General features: G+C 33.6%; 1 protein-coding gene across 1 annotated transcript; it reads right to left on the bottom strand.

The window, feature by feature from the left end:
• Nucleotides 1–9,082: 9,082 nt before the first annotated feature.
• LOC129305254 (9-cis-epoxycarotenoid dioxygenase NCED2, chloroplastic-like) lies at nucleotides 9,083–11,347 on the bottom strand. Its single transcript, XM_054945260.1, has one exon. It carries the CDS (start codon nucleotides 11,250–11,252, stop codon nucleotides 9,426–9,428), a length of 1,827 nt encoding a protein of 608 aa, XP_054801235.1. The 5' UTR covers nucleotides 11,253–11,347; the 3' UTR covers nucleotides 9,083–9,425.
• Nucleotides 11,348–16,140: the final 4,793 nt, after the last annotated feature.

Here is a 16,140-nt window from a genome sequence, read left to right as displayed (position 1 = left end):
TATAAGTATAAAAAAAAAGAGAGTTCAAGCGTGCAAGTGCGTGTAATGAATGTGTTATTGTATAGTTAATAGAATTAGATTGTCTCAAAAAAAAAATTTGTAAAAAATCATATATGTGTTACTTCTGAATGAAAAAAAAAACCAATTACGTAAGTTACCATCAAATATTGTCAAAATTACATAAATTGCTTCTGTCTTTTGTTTTTTGTTTTTGTTTTGGCCAAATGCATCTTTTTAAAACTATAAGAGTATATCTTTAAGTGTCAGCTTTATTATATTTTTAAATTAGTCGCCAGAAATTATATTTGAATCATACATAGGGGCACATACATATATGGTTGTAAAGATTCGAATCCGGAAGGTTGGTATGAAAATCACTTTCATGACCTTCACTCCTATATCAAACTAGGCAGCTCGCAATGGAAAACAAAGGCGGTTTAACAGTAATAGTAATAATAACATCTATTATTTCTTTTTTTTTTTGGCCGAATAACCTCTATTATTTCAAAATATTCTGTTTAGGTCATCTTCACAATTTCTATAGCACCATTCATAGCATCAACCACCAACAAATAATGCAATAAAGTCGAAAAAGTCAGCGTTCTAGTCTTGTAACCTGGGGAAGATAACGTGGAAAAAGTGGTAAATAATAGTTTGTGATCAAATAGTATCTACTATCAGCAAATAAATGAATAAACGGTCCTTGAAAACTGAAAAGACTCAACTAAAAAAAAAGCATTTACCTGAAAAGAAAAAAATAAAAAGGCACGAGAATGACGAGGCAGTTTTTAAAAAAGAAAGAAAGAAAGAAAAGAAGAAGAAGGACTTTTACTGGGGTCCATGTCCGAAGTGGACTTGACTTTGTAGGAAAAGAAAAACAAGGGAGATCGAAAAAAAACAACCTGCGATAAGAAGCAAGTGGGATCCACATTTTCCATCCGTTGTCTTCTCTGACCATATCGCTAATCAAGTAACTGTCAAATGTCCCCATACAACTTTTGCAAAGTTATGGCCCGTATTCATTCTGCGGCAAATTAGAAGAAATTAAGTTTATAATATAATAATATAATATATAATATTATTTACTTTAATAAAATTCAACTGTCATTTGTTTCATATGCTTCTAATCGGAGCAGCTATCTAGGACGCATGCCCTCTGTCTAATTATTGTGCCTTGCAAGAGCGAAGAGCGTCATCCTTGGATGCCTTCCAACTACTCCCTCCTTTGTCTGGTGAGGTCAGTAGGATTTAAATCCTCTGAATTTTGATATTAGTGAATTTATATAATGTTTTTAAAGGAAAAGAAAAAATATTTTATAAAAAAATAAAAAATTCATTTAAATTCATCAATTTCAATTTTAGTTAATTTAAATCCACATGAATATATCAGAGGGAATCTTTACTAGCTTGTAAGCATGTTGTCCAATTCAATTCTAATCATCAAAGGGACTCAAATAATTCAACGTGTATGCGTATCGCAAACTGATCGTATTTAATCCTACTTGTTGTTGATTGGATTCGAGGTAAGCTCGAATATTTTTTAGTTTCAATTTAATTCTTTTATTATTTTAATATATAATTTAATAAATTGAGTTATTTTTATATATTAATTAAAAAATTAAAATACATCAAACAATCCCATCCATGCTATTTCTATTGTCTACAATTTTTAACAATTCTAATTACATACTAACTAAACAAAAAATACATGGTTTAAATGTACTTACCCGAACTTAAGCCAAAACTTGTTTTCATAAGGATTTAAGTCTTTTTATGTATAATTTTTTATTTTTAATCCTGACCCGAGAAAATTACAAGACTTAAATTGATAGCTCGAAAGTCTGAATTATATCCACAGCTATAAATAATTCTCATACATTTTTAAAGGTAAATGAGTAAATTACTTCTAAACTTTAGGTATACTAGCACTACAAATCCTAAATTTATTTATTATGTAAATTATTTCTTTAACTTTTTAAAAATGATGCAATCTAATTCTTACCATAATAAAAGTTAACTTTAATTATTAATTGACTAAAAAATGACAAAAAATAACTTCAAAAATTATAGATGGTCAATTTCTATAATTTTTTTGGATTTTTTATATAATTCTTAATCCTTTTTTGTAATTTTTTGGATCATTTTGTATAATTTTTTGGTCATTTATTATAATTTGTTGGCTCTTTTAATAATTTTTTATGTCATTTTTTGATCAAGAAAAGGTTAAAATTAAATTTTTTTAATAATACAAAAAAATTAAATCACAGTTTTTTAAAATTAAAGGAATAATTTATTTAATAAATAAGTTAAAGTTTGTGATGAAGTTCTAAGAGCAATTTATTCGTAACCTTTCAGCTCTCTGTACGCAGTGGGAAAATTGGTTACTTCAACCAAGAAAGATGATATGAAGGGTCACTGTCACGTTAATTTCTAGCACGTGATATAAGGAACTTCTTATATTGAATAATGTATGTGGAAGTATATTGACTCCAAATATAAGGAACTTATTATAATATTTTCCAAAATTCAAGTCATCATTTCGTCATTGATTTTTTTTAATTCCCTTCATTAATCACAGTACGAGAGATAAATTAGGAATTAATTAGAAGAAACTTAACCATTCAAGATAAATATTAAAAAGATATTTTGCTACAAAATTACTAAGTTTATAAGGGTGATCAAAGTTATGATTTGGTTTTTTTAGTCAAAATATGTACCAAATCAAGCCAATAAGTTTGTACACAAAAATGACACTAATCAATTTTTTATTAATTAAGATTGATTGGTTTGGTTTTTAAGTGGTAGTTCGGTTTAATTTATACATGAATTAAGTAATAATATTTTTTTAACTATAAAATTATATATTAAGGTTAAGTATAATTTTTTATTCTCTTTTTCTTTCATATTCTAATTTTAAGTCAAATTTTTTACTTTTTATTATGAATAATGAACATCATATTTAGAATAAAAATATTCAAACTTCATTATCAATAAACAAGAGGCACATGCATTTGTAAGTAATATGAGTTAAATTTGATTATAAATTGTTTAGATGTCTATAAACATCCTAAATTTTTAGGCCAATTTATTTAATCAATTAAAGCAATTATCTAAAAAAACTTAATTTTAACACTTATTATGGTAGAATGAAGTTTATCATGGTAGAAAAAATTAAAAACATTCTGAAAATATTACCATGGTAACAAAGGATTTGTCATGGTAGAAAGAGGACAAGTTATCAATTTAAAATCCTAACATATGGTATAAAAGAATATATTATGGTAACTAAAAGTCAAAATAATTTATAAAAGTTTACCATGACAAAAAAAAAAACCCCCCATGAATAGAGAATAATTTTGGAGTCAACTATCATGATAAAAAAGGAGTTACCATAATAAAAAGAAATCACCATGATAAAATAGAACTATTGTGGTAATTTAGGAATTTACTAAATCAACAAAGGTGTACCAAATTTGATCCCATTCAAAATGAGTATTTCAAAACCAACAAATTGAAATAGAACTAAAATAATGTTGAAGCATAGTTTGCAGGAGGCTAGCTATTTCATCCAAAAAAAAGCCTATTAAGGGTAAAAGTATCCTTAAGAATCATTTCAGAAATTAAAAAACTTTATAGGGGCAATTTTTAAAACTTGTGTCCTGTGTCATGACATATGACACAAAGAGGAAGGTCCCTTCTTTGTTGTGATAGCACATGCATGTGTCGCGCCACATGGTGCTGCATCAGCAAAATGATTGCATGAACAGTGACGATAAATTTTAAATGAGCATAACTTTTTTTATAAATATTTAAATTAAGTGATTTAAGTGTTCACATAAAGCTTATAACATAATCCAGGTAATGGCTTTGATTTGGTATAAAACTTATCTGTATGAGGATTTTATCCACATAAAACTCATTATGGGACCAAACGGCTGACTTCCATTAAAATCGAATTGTTAGCACCAATTAGGGATTGATCGCCAATGGCAATCGAGATAAGACAACTAGCGTCCACTAGGACCCAAGTGCAAGCGATGAGTGGGACTGGATAGCTAACTTCTATCAAGACCGAATTGTTGGCATCAATTGGGACAGGAGTGTAGGGGAAGATCGAGACTAGACAACCAACTTCTATTAAGATCGAACCATCAGCACCGATTAGGATCACTGCAGGCAAAAATCGAGACCAAACTATCAGCATTGATGGGACTTAAGTGTAGGCAAAGACCAAGACTAAATGACTAACTTTTATAATGACCAAAGTCACTACTGCCTACCACTACATAACTTTTCCTTAAAAACCATCCACACCATGATTACTTCATAACTAGGCTTAATTGATTTACAATTAATTAATTGGTTAACCTTTAATTATGACAAATCTAGCTAGAACAAGTTATAAACATTAATATAATTGTCCATAAATATTAACAATCATTTCTACACATATCATAATCCCATAGTATTTATATAATTTTCTTTTCTTAACTTTCCAAGCATACTTCCTAAATCAACTAGAGTTTGACAATATAGAGGAGCCAGAACTCAACTATACATGTCAAAGTAAATAAATACTTACTCATGGTCATAAAAATACCAATTAAACTTATTACCACAAGATTTAGAATAAAATATTCTAAACTTATTATCACAAGTACTAGAATAAAATATTCTATAATAATTTAAACATACTTCTAAGTTCCCATAGTGGCAAAATTGATATTTGAATACATTACAAACATTTACCAGAGTATAGAACTACTCTAGTACTCAGTTCTTGAGGCTTTAACCTCCTCCTTGCCTTGCTCCCCTTCTAGAAAAATAAGATGTAAAGGGTGATATTTTATACAAAATCTCAGTAATCAAGATACTTAAAATATCATATACAATAGTAGTAACAAATAGCATATAACAATAAGTATAGCTTAAAACCACATACAAACCATTTATCAAAATACATATCAAACATTTTTTTCCACAATAACTCATAAATAGTTATTCATAGTCATGCATGCTAAATTCTCCTTTATAACCTCTTTATTCCCTCTGACTGAACCCATGAACAATTAACTATAGCTACAATTCATATAACTGAGCCAGACTTGCTCTGCAAAACATGAGGATTGCTCGGCCAAAGGCATTCTCACTTAAGTTTGGACCATAGATTCCCCTTACTAAACCTTAATGTGTCATCATACTCCGACCAATAATGCTAATCTAAGTAGTAAAACTGAGTAAGTTCCTAACTAACACTGCCAATCTAAGCAGTGAAACTAAGCACACATTTCAATATGTGTGTGTGTGAGTGTGTGTGTGCATGCGCGCACGTGTGAATCACTATTGGGGTGAGACCTTAGTAGGACATACTAATATACTATGGATTTTTCATAATTACAACTATTCTTGTAACAGGTGAACTCCTAAATTTATGCATGCATTCAGATAATCAAATGTAGAGATGCAGTTTTATCCTATAGCAATATCGTATCCTAGAGTTCATTTATTTACATCACTTCTGATATTCCATGATTCATAGACTTCTTATATAACAATTCATATTATAACACATTTCCTAAGAGATATAAACATGCTTTACACATACAGATGATACTCATAGAGTCATACAGAATGATATATTACCGTTCAAAATCATATTTCATAACTTAGATTCAAATTTCATTGTGATTGGTAAAATAGCATAATTAATCTACCAGGTAATATTATAGATTATAATATATAACATAGCATGCTCCTAGTTACCTTGAACTTTTAGGAGATCGAATGTCTTAATCTCTTTATCCTTGAGTTCTATAGTACTTAAACCTAAGCGCTCTCTAATGCTATTTCCATCTATAGACGGGTTTAATATAATCAACGAATTAATTAAAACTCTTTTTGAGACTTAGATAATTAACCCTCAATAATTCAAATTTGAGATATAACCTAGGACAAATTTTCATCATCAGATCCTAAGATCAGAAGAGTAGAAGGCATGAATTTGATCTAGGAGACTTACTTTTGGCGTATTTGGCCTTTAGAGTATACCCTTTCGGTTGCAAATCATGAAATCTTAGCAGAGCTTTAGGGTTTTTTGCACACTATAAAGTGTTTCACCATGTCTAAAATGTGTTTTTTAACGTGTGTATTTATAATTTCTTGAATTATACTGCTCATCCCTGACGAGATAACACTTGCCTTAGCAAGTTGATCAATTCTTGCCTTAGCGAGTGCACTCACTTGCCTAGGCAAGTTACTAGATACGACTCCTTTGACTTCTTTTTTCTAAACACTTCCTTCCTCACAACCTCTAAATCCAGTGTTACTGCTTACTACCCTATCCTAAAGAATACTCAACCTTTCAATTGGTCCTTTTTTTTTCCTAATGACTAGGGTACAACCTAAGTTTCAATTCTTGGGATGTTTCAACTTCTACCAAGATTAGCTGTCGGCATTGATCGGGATTAGAGTGTAGGTAAAGATCGTAATCGAATGACTAACTTCTATTGAGATTGACTACTTGCATTGACCAGACAGGACCTCTAATATTGACTAGGATAGGATTGCTAACACCAGCTAAGATTGGATAAGTTTAAGATAAAAGACCGGTCAATGCTAGTAGTTTGGTCATCATTTGGTCTTGGTAATGGCTTAAACTCTAGTCCCTGTTGGTGCGACAGTTCGATTTCAAAAGTTTGTCATATGGTCCTAATTAACGCTGATGGTTCAGTCCTAATGGAAGTTGGCTATTCGGTCCCGATTGATGACTATGACTCGGTCTTAGTCAACGATGGTGGCAATCTTATCCTAGTCGCTCTTGGCAATCTAGTCTTGTTCAGCACCACTAACGGGCCAATCAAATTACACAAAAATTGAGGTAGGGTTTAAAATAATAAAGGTGTAGAAAGAATTTTAAATTATATAGAGATTGAGGACTCAAATTCAAACCAAACATTTTTAATTATCCAAATAATTTATTTGGCTCAAATTCAAATCTAAATTCAAATCCTTATACATCCAAACATAGCATTAAAGTATTTTGGGGTTGGTTCTACTTTAGTTGGAGTTAAAATAAAAAGAGAACTTATAGTTTATTATTAATCATGAAAAAATATTTTTAAAAATATGAAAGGTATGGTTTAGGTTTGGTTAAAGTTTCAAATAAAAAAAGTTAAAACTTTAACCAAATCATTGGTTTTTAAATTTATAAAGCCAAATCAAGCCTTAGTAATGATTGGTTTCATTTGATTTTTATTGGATAAGTTTGGTGTGATCAATTTTGTTTTGTTTTGCTCACCCTTAAGTATGACCATATTTAATCAATTTCATTTGTTTGTGTAAAAATAGGTATTGTTGCCTTATACTCTCATTGTTTCTATATAAAGAAAAAATATATTACATAGTTTAAGAAAAATTGGTTAACTATAATAATTATTTTTAAAAATAAAAAATTAAACTAAAATACCTTGTATTAGTTAATATAAGCATGTATTAATTGTTTATTGTTAATATAAATTATAAAAATAATTTAAAAATTTATAATAAATATTTATTGAGATATGTAATTTTATTTATAAAAATATAAATAAAAAAATAATTTCTTTAACAAATAAAAACAGAAGGAATATTAGACACGAAAAGTAGTATAAAAGTAAATATAAAACCCAACCCGTTGATCACCCCCCACATGTATGTTTTACTAACGACAATTTCATTTCATTCAGTTTATTATCTCTAAATATATTTTTTTATTTAAAAATATAAAATATTTTTTAAAGAGTTAGATATTTAAAAATATAAGACTTTTTAATCTTTCAAAATATATTATTATTTTTTATAAGTGTTTCTATTGATAATAATTTTATTATTTATTTTAAGATATTTAATAAAATAAATATAAAAAAATAAATTTAGTTAAAAAATAAATAATTACTTCATTAAAAAATAAAATTTAATTAAAATGTTTTAAATATAAATAGTTTTTTTTTTTTTTGACTAGAAAATATATTTCTACAATTCTATTATCATTTTGAAAAATAATAAATTGGAAAATTAAGCATTCTGATGGCGCGAAATAAGATGATAAACTTTGATGTGACAACTAAGGTACATTATCAGTCTCTCCCATCACGGAGAGTACAGTGATGGACGCAAGAAAGACGCGCTGATCCATACTTGTCAACCGCCATCCTCAAAAGTTGGAACAAGGTTCATAAAGAGTAAAATATAATGATCTCTTTTATGTTTTTATTTAAATTATAGAGATTTTTTCTTTAGCCAGATAGATTTTTTTTTTCATTTTTAACACTGTTAATAATATTTTATTAAAAATTCTAAAAATATTTATTCAATTAATTTTTCAAAATAATAAATAAATAAGTTTGTATAATTAAAAATTTTAAATATGAGTAAAAATGTAAAAATATATCTGTTAATTTCATTGGATGACTTAAAATAATTTTTAGATAACTTTTATATTTAAAAAAAAGGTATTCCGATCAAAAATATATGTTATTCAATGGTCAGTCAATATTAGGGCATATGGGAATTTAAAAGTAAGAGGAAGTTTTTTTTTTTTTTGACCTGAAAGTAAGAGGAAGGTTTGCGTTTAGTAATTATTAATTTTAAAAGAAGTTCGTACATATTTTTAAAATAGAGGGAATATACCTATGATTAAATTAAAATAAAGGAAAAGTTATAATATTTTTTTTTTGGAAAGGAGAGGAAGTCATAATATTTTACTCTAATTATAATGCATGTAACCAATACAGTATCACAAAAAAAAAAAATTTGTATACCGTAGACCTTATTTTTTGGATGAAATTATATATATTATATTGTTCTGAAATATATATACACTTGATTTTTCACCAATTTATGTTGCGTCAATAAATTGAACTTTAAACTAGTTTATATGTAATGTAAAGATACAGCACCGACTACTGAGGTATAAGTGGATGTATCAGAATTCAAATATTTTTAATATCTATATATATATATATATATGGACAATTAGATTGGGGGTATTAAATTGTTAAGCAGAGAAAATTGCACTTAATAAAAAAAAAATATGGCACAAAAGAAACAGAACTTAAAACATAGGATTCATGACGTGTAGATACAAGTGGATCAAAGGTAGCAAGGAAAGCAGAAACCAGCTGAGCTAGATTTACCTACAGAGGAAAAGCTACAAACTGGCTCCCAACATACATATCCCAAGAAAAAAGAAGAAGCACAAAACCAAATAAAAACAAAATCTTAGTTCTGGGGTCTATCTTCTATTCCAGGAGAATCCGGGGACTTGTCTCTCTGCTCATCCCTCCGGTAAAAATAAAATCCTCCTTTTCCACTCCAAACTTGAAATTATATAGAAAACAGAATTACGGACCCACTAACTTTTGACAAATGCAGTCGGGACCCCAGAATTATGCCTGCCTTGCCAAATCCTTGGCGTCCACAAATGTCCCATGAAAACCATAAGGCACCCGTGACGGCAACTTCACTGTCGCCTCCGCCATCAAATCCTTGGCGTTCACAATCTGGAGCTCCGACTTCCATGTCCTCTCGTCGTGCACGAATGCCATAATGTACCCCTCATCTTCCTCCCCGTCTCTGCTTTTCGGCAAGAAAAATGGCTCCCCGCCGTATCTTCTGTCGCCGTAGTAGTACTTATTCACCTCCCCTGTTGACAGGTCTACCTTCGCAAAGCCCGACACCTTCGGCCACGGCTCTGCAATGGCGAGATATGCGTACCGGGTTTTCCTCCCGAGTCGGTTCCGGTTCACCATACCCGCTTCCAAGTTCATTGATTCCGAGATTATGGGGCGGCGCGTGGACTTACCCGTGCTCAAGTTCAGTCTGATTTCCGACAGTACGCTTTCCAAATTCTGGTCGCATTCGTTGAAAATCGAGTCCGGTGGCGTCATGCACGACCCGATAACCACGATCTCGTTCGTTTCGGGTTCCTCCCAGGCATTCCAAAGATGGAAACAGAAAGTGTCGGGCGACTCCACCCATGTGATGTCGGAGGCGTTCCGGGCATTCTTCGCAAGAATTCCAAAACGCGATTTCTTCTTCTTGTCGTAGATTACCGGGGACCCGCCGGTGACCATCTCTTGGAGCTTGAAGACTACTTGCTGGTCCGGTATGACCACGAAATTCTCCGTGATTGCGAAGTCGTGCATCATTGTCGGGACCGGTAAGGGGATTTCCACGTCCGGTGATTTCTGGCCGTCTGCTGAGAATCGGAAGTACCTGAGGTACGGCTTCGAAATAACGTCGTAGCTGAGAGCAAAGAGCTCGCCGGATTCCGGGTCGACCTTGGGGTGAGCAATCATGTTGGATTTGAGCTGGTCGTCGAAACTGTAACGGCCAACTGTGTGGAGGTCACCTGAGGGAGTTATTCGAACTTGGTAAGGGAGGTCATCTTCCGACATGGCAAGAAGGCGACCATTGAAGTATACTAAGCCAGCGTTGGCAACTCCGGTGCCGTGATGGTGGTCGACGAGGCCGAAGAGTCCTCTGGCGTAGAAGAGAAGCAGTCGAGCAATACCCGAATGCCCGTGGAGCTCGCCAATGGCTTTAGGAAACATCGGACGGCCGAGCTTGCGTTCTTGAACCAGTCTCTCCGTTTCGGTGAAGCGGCAGGCGTAACTGGCTTCGCCGCCATTGATGGCAACGGCGTGAACCATGCCGTCACCGTCGAAGAAATGGTGGCCCGCGACGGGTTCAAACAAGGGGTTGGCGCCATTTCGGAGATAGACCCCAGCAACGCAATCAGGAATGGCCCCGACGACGGGGAGGGAGTGTTGGACTGGCTGTTCCGGGACGGGAGCGAAGTTTCCCGATATCTGAACGCGTGGGTCGGCAGTTTTGGGGAGCGGGTATTGGAGCTCGCGTGAGAGTAAAGCGCTTTCGACCAAGTCGAAGGCCATTGATGCGGCTTTCTGTAAGGGATTCCAAGGAGGAAATTGGTCAGTATTGGGATTAGTAGCAGGAGCTGCATGGTTATTATCGTTGGGGATTACTGGTTGGGGATAGGTTTGATTGGAGAAGGGATGATATATGGAAGGAGAGTTTAAAGCGCACTGAACATTTGCTCTTCTTGGAATGATGGGCTTCTTGTTGAAGGAGATGGACTTGATGGGAAAGCCCAAGTCCACAAGTGATGAAGAAGACGATGACAACTGAGGAGGAATTTGAGGTTTAGCCCATGTAGAACCGGAGCTTGGGGTTGCTCTCGCCATGATCATGGAGGTTCTAGGCCGTCTCAGACTGGAATGCAAGAGAAGTTCTGTTTGTTGGTTTGTTTTGTCACAGAGAGAGAGAGAGAGAGAGAGAGAGAGAGAGAGAGGTGAATGGGTGGTTTGAGGAAGAAAGGGAGGGAGATCAACCGGGTATAAATAGAGTTGGGGCTCGTAGAAGGGCGAGCCTTTTCCTTTTCTTCTTTTTCTTTTTTATTTTCCGTTTTCTTCATCCCATTTTTTTTTTTTAAATTCCTTTGGTATGTACGTGGTTCGACCTCATGATACACGTAAGGGAAGACCACGTGGTGCATTGGTGGAAAGGGGATCTTCTTGGACGGGGAAGGGATCCAGAATTCGACTTCTATCATCACTCTTTTACGAGCCATACTGATTTAAAACTACATTTCACATACATTGCGTAAAATAATTATATGTATTTTTTTAAAAAAATATAAATATAAAATAATATAAAAATAAAAATAATCGAGATATTTTATATATCACATCATATTTATGTGAAATGAATTAAGTATATATGGTTCATAAAATATTTTAATTTTTATGCTAAAATCGAAATGCTGTAATTTAATTTAAATTCTTAAAAAGTAAGAACTAATTTGTAATTAATTCTAAAATTGGTATTTAATTTGCTTGCTATATTCTCAATGAGTTTATAATTGACTGGAACAATACTAATGAGGGTTTCGTAATAATCTTATGATTAGTTGATTAATTTCATACTGATTTGATTTGATTTAATCTTCATAATTACGACGAGAACATACCCTTCCGCGCAGGGTGAGAGGCAGACAATTAGGAGAGAGGAGCTAGCTAGTGTCCTTAAGGTCAAATGAAGCATAGTATGTCCCAGTCAAGCCAAGACAATTGAAGTAAGACCAAAACAAGTGACCCAGTCACTCTATTCACTGCCTACGTACTGCCGCTACAGCGATAGTAGGCGCAATTTTCTAATTACAAACTCTGAAAATTAACTAGTAACGCATATATACCAGTCAGTGACTCAAGTGGACCCAATAAGATTATTTAATAGTCAAGCAAAGCGAGAGAGACACCATCACACCCACAAGATATTGTACATGACAAGCAAGTACAGGCCATAGTTAAGGGTCAAAGCCAACACTCACTCACTCTAATTCCATTGGCTCCCACACTCTGAACACACATCTATTATATTTATTTTGTTATTTGGTTGATTCCTCTGTACGGTGGGATCTGCAAGGGGATGAAACCAAGACAGTTTAGAGCCACGAATCTTTGTCACATCACTACTAATCAGTGCCACAAGAGAAGCGAAGTCAGATTCACAACACACTCACTTGTAGACCATGGCGATAGAAATAATGCTTAGCTTTACATATCAACGTCCATATCCATATTTTTTTGCCGTCAGCTCAAGTTTGCCTTCCAAGGTATAGTTGTACAGATTGTGAATTCCAGAGTCCTCCACATTTGTGTGTAACAATAAGCACGTGGCTCCGTTGATCATATTCGTTTTCATTAATTAATGCGTGCCTCTGATTTCTTATCACTTATCTTCCTCTCCATTCTATCCAATTTTCGTAATGTTTCCACCTCTTGAGTCACTAACATTATAAGAACAGCTACACAACCCTAGTTGCGAAGCATTGAATTAATTCTTGTGATATTTGATCGTCGCAATACCAGAAGATCAGAAACTTTGTGAAATTAATTCAAGAGTTTCTGTCACAGACAATGTGACCCTTGGAACATGTCAAGAAGCCATTTGCGGGACGTCTCCATCGGGATTGCTTGTCAATATCCAATAGCATATTTTGCGTTATATCCCAAAAATTTTGATAACAAGGACAATACTGATAGTAACCAGCATGAAAAATGACTCTTAGAGGGAACAAAACTTATCGCAGCAGAAGCAACACCGTGTGTGTGTGTGTGTGTGTAATTTAGTAGACCGAATCCCTTTTATTTATAACAGTAAATGTCTCTTACGTTATGAAAGCAGATTATATATAAGGGGTGGGCGAGGTTTATACAGGTAAAAGTTTAAACTCTGTAATATATAATGATGAGATGTAAATAGCAGAGTGAGTTTGAATAGAGAAATGAATGAATATAATAATTTGTTTGTGGGGTCCCCGAAGGACGAAGTGAAAGGTTGACGCCCACTAATAAATGCGAATTGCATGGAGGGATGGCTCATTGGAGTGGCATTTTGGAGCGTAGTGAGGTTGCCACGGATGCTTCTCGGCGCCATCCAAACACGAAGCCATCGGAGCCACTGTCACGGCCCACCGGGCAAACAAGCTTGACAGCGATGCCTCATCCTTACTGGCTTCCCGCTCATATATCAGCTTCATTTCTTCAAGTTTCTATTGCAAACACACAAACCGCCTCTCCCCACAGACACATTCATATATGGTCAAGATTTGATTATTCCATCCAAATCATCTTATTCACTTCTTGTTTCAACCTATATGGTGCTATATATAGCTATAAATTAAAGCACGTTCTTATAGGTCATATACAACAATAACAAGTTTTAACTCATTAACTGAGTTCTGCAACATGTTTCTTCATAACCAATTCCAAGCTTAGACAAAGAATATGAGTTGCGCCAACATGGATATACGGGTCATGTTCATGCAATCAATTAATCATACACTGCCCAGCTATTAAGATGTAGCAGCAAATATGTTGAACGAAGGTCTAGTTGAACTCATTTTGTCATTGCTCTGTGTTTGAGTGGAAATTAACCTCACCTTTGCAGATGATTTTGAAGCTCTAGACCTATCTTCTGATTTGAATTTGTACGTAATGGTCAATTTCGTTGATGCTAATAAGATATATACCTGTAATGAAAGTGTCTGCAAATTGCATAGCTTGGAATATGTTGGGGACCCAAACTCATTAAAACGGACATTATTCTCAGCGATCAACATGCATATCCGTTGGAAAAAAGGGGAAAAGAAATATCAATTAAGAAAGTTTTCTGAGAATGATAGCGAGTTTTGTTTGCTACTAATTATTCGTATATCCAATATCAAAAATTGTTGGAATCTAAAAATCTCATTGACTTATCATATAGCGAGGAAGCGACTATATATATATATATATATTGATAATTTGATAAAAAGAGAAAATGTTAATCGTACGCATGCATTTTCCATAAATATCTAACACTGTGTAGATACTTCAAGTATAATAATCGTGGCGGGTAATCTCACAGATTGCTTCCTTTCCCAATCTGTCCACATGCACTGTCATTTTCCAGCCGATGGAGATTTTCATGTGAATATATCTCACTTCTTTCCAATGGGTTGCCTTCCTCTGGATTCTCCCTTCTCTCTGATTATTAAGATATTATCCAGTACCAATCATTTTATGGAGAATTACTCAACCTTTTATGCTTTATTTTTCCTTAAAAAAGTTGTTTGTTCGTGCCGGTGTTGTTTGTGTCCCAGAAGTCAAAAAAGAAAATGAAAATCATGTGTACTAACAGATATTTCTTTTCTGCCTCTGTTTCTTTAAAAATGACCCGCGCAAATTCCATCAAGTTCAGATGTAATTTCTTATCACACCCATATGCATGTTTCCAGCCATAATCCTTAAGATATCATCATATACTATTTAATCAAGATTCATAGTGCACAGTATGTCAGAGCAACCTAAACCTTTGTAACTTTATTTAATTAATCTGCGGATCTGTCTTCCCTAGACAGATTTTTTTTCTTCGAGGGGAAAGAAAAAAAATCTGTGTTCGTGCATGGTAATTTCTACATATTATTGCAAACCTTGGGATGTGGTGTGGGGCGGCAAATAAGATTATGTTTTTGCCCCCTGCTTACGAAAATGAAAGAAGGGTCAGTTTGGGCGACATTAATGGTGATGGTGATTTTTGCCTTTAACTCTGGGTGCTTAACTGCTTGCGGATGTCGGATTATTACCGTCTAACTCGAAATTTGTATTTTGGCTTTGGTTGATCTTCTAATAATTTTCTGACCAAAGTTGCTCAATATAATCTATGAAAGAATTAATAATTTTATATATAGAATAAAGTCATGTAGAACGACAATTTACTCATAAGAAATTCAATCTTTTTTAAAAATTGTAAAAACAAAAATCAAATCATAGTAAGTCCAACTCCATAGAGTTTTTCTCAGTGGGCTCATTAAATTTTTAGGTCAATGCATCTCTACCCTACATGTCGTTTCCTCATGATAGCAACCATCACATATCACAAGAGTGGTTGAAGGATTTGTCAAAAACTTACCCCTTAATCATAAGTGTTAGTTCAAATCAAATCCTCCTCACACAAAGTCTTACATTGGTGGTTAATTAACCCTGATCCGCACGAAGAGATTTCTTGTCGTCTAATCTGTGTATGGGTCTTTTGACATTTGATTTGATCCAGTGGTGAATGCAAGTTTATAATCCCTAATGGTGTGTTTGTTTCCGCAATGGAAACCGCGTTTTCTTGGTTTCTGAGGAAGTAATATTTCTCATGTTTCTGCTGCAGAACCAAACACATGCTAAGTGATGGCTTATCCTAACTTGATAGTTATGTTAACCACCCAAAAAATAACATGTCTTGTTATAGCATATTGTTTAGTTCTACAAGGGGCCGCGATGGATGCACGTGGTCAACCAAAATAAGAGAGGGGTACAGTTTATTTCTAGAAATTCAAAATGGGAATAATGTTGAGTTTATACTTCAAAGAATGATGAGCATTGGAACAAGGAAAACAAGGAACTCTGGAAATAAAATTTTTTCTTTCACGTGTGACCTGTGGAATCTTCATAACATTATACTCATGGGCCAAAACGGGTGCGAACCCTAGAAGTTAATGCATGACTTATTCTCAATTATTTGATTATTGAATATCGTAACTCGGAA

This window comes from Prosopis cineraria, unplaced genomic scaffold (genome assembly GCF_029017545.1).
Source record: "Prosopis cineraria cultivar Desert tree isolate PC_DT_omini unplaced genomic scaffold, ASM2901754v1 PC3, whole genome shotgun sequence".
NCBI classification, from domain to species: domain Eukaryota; kingdom Viridiplantae; phylum Streptophyta; class Magnoliopsida; order Fabales; family Fabaceae; genus Prosopis; species Prosopis cineraria.
This window is presented reverse-complemented; position numbering and strand designations above follow the sequence as displayed.

Bases quoted from the DNA above. Each gene is read 5' to 3' on its own strand.
- LOC129305254 (XM_054945260.1), bottom strand. From the start codon at position 11,252: ATGATCATGGCGAGAGCAACCCCAAGCTCCGGTTCTACATGGGCTAAA.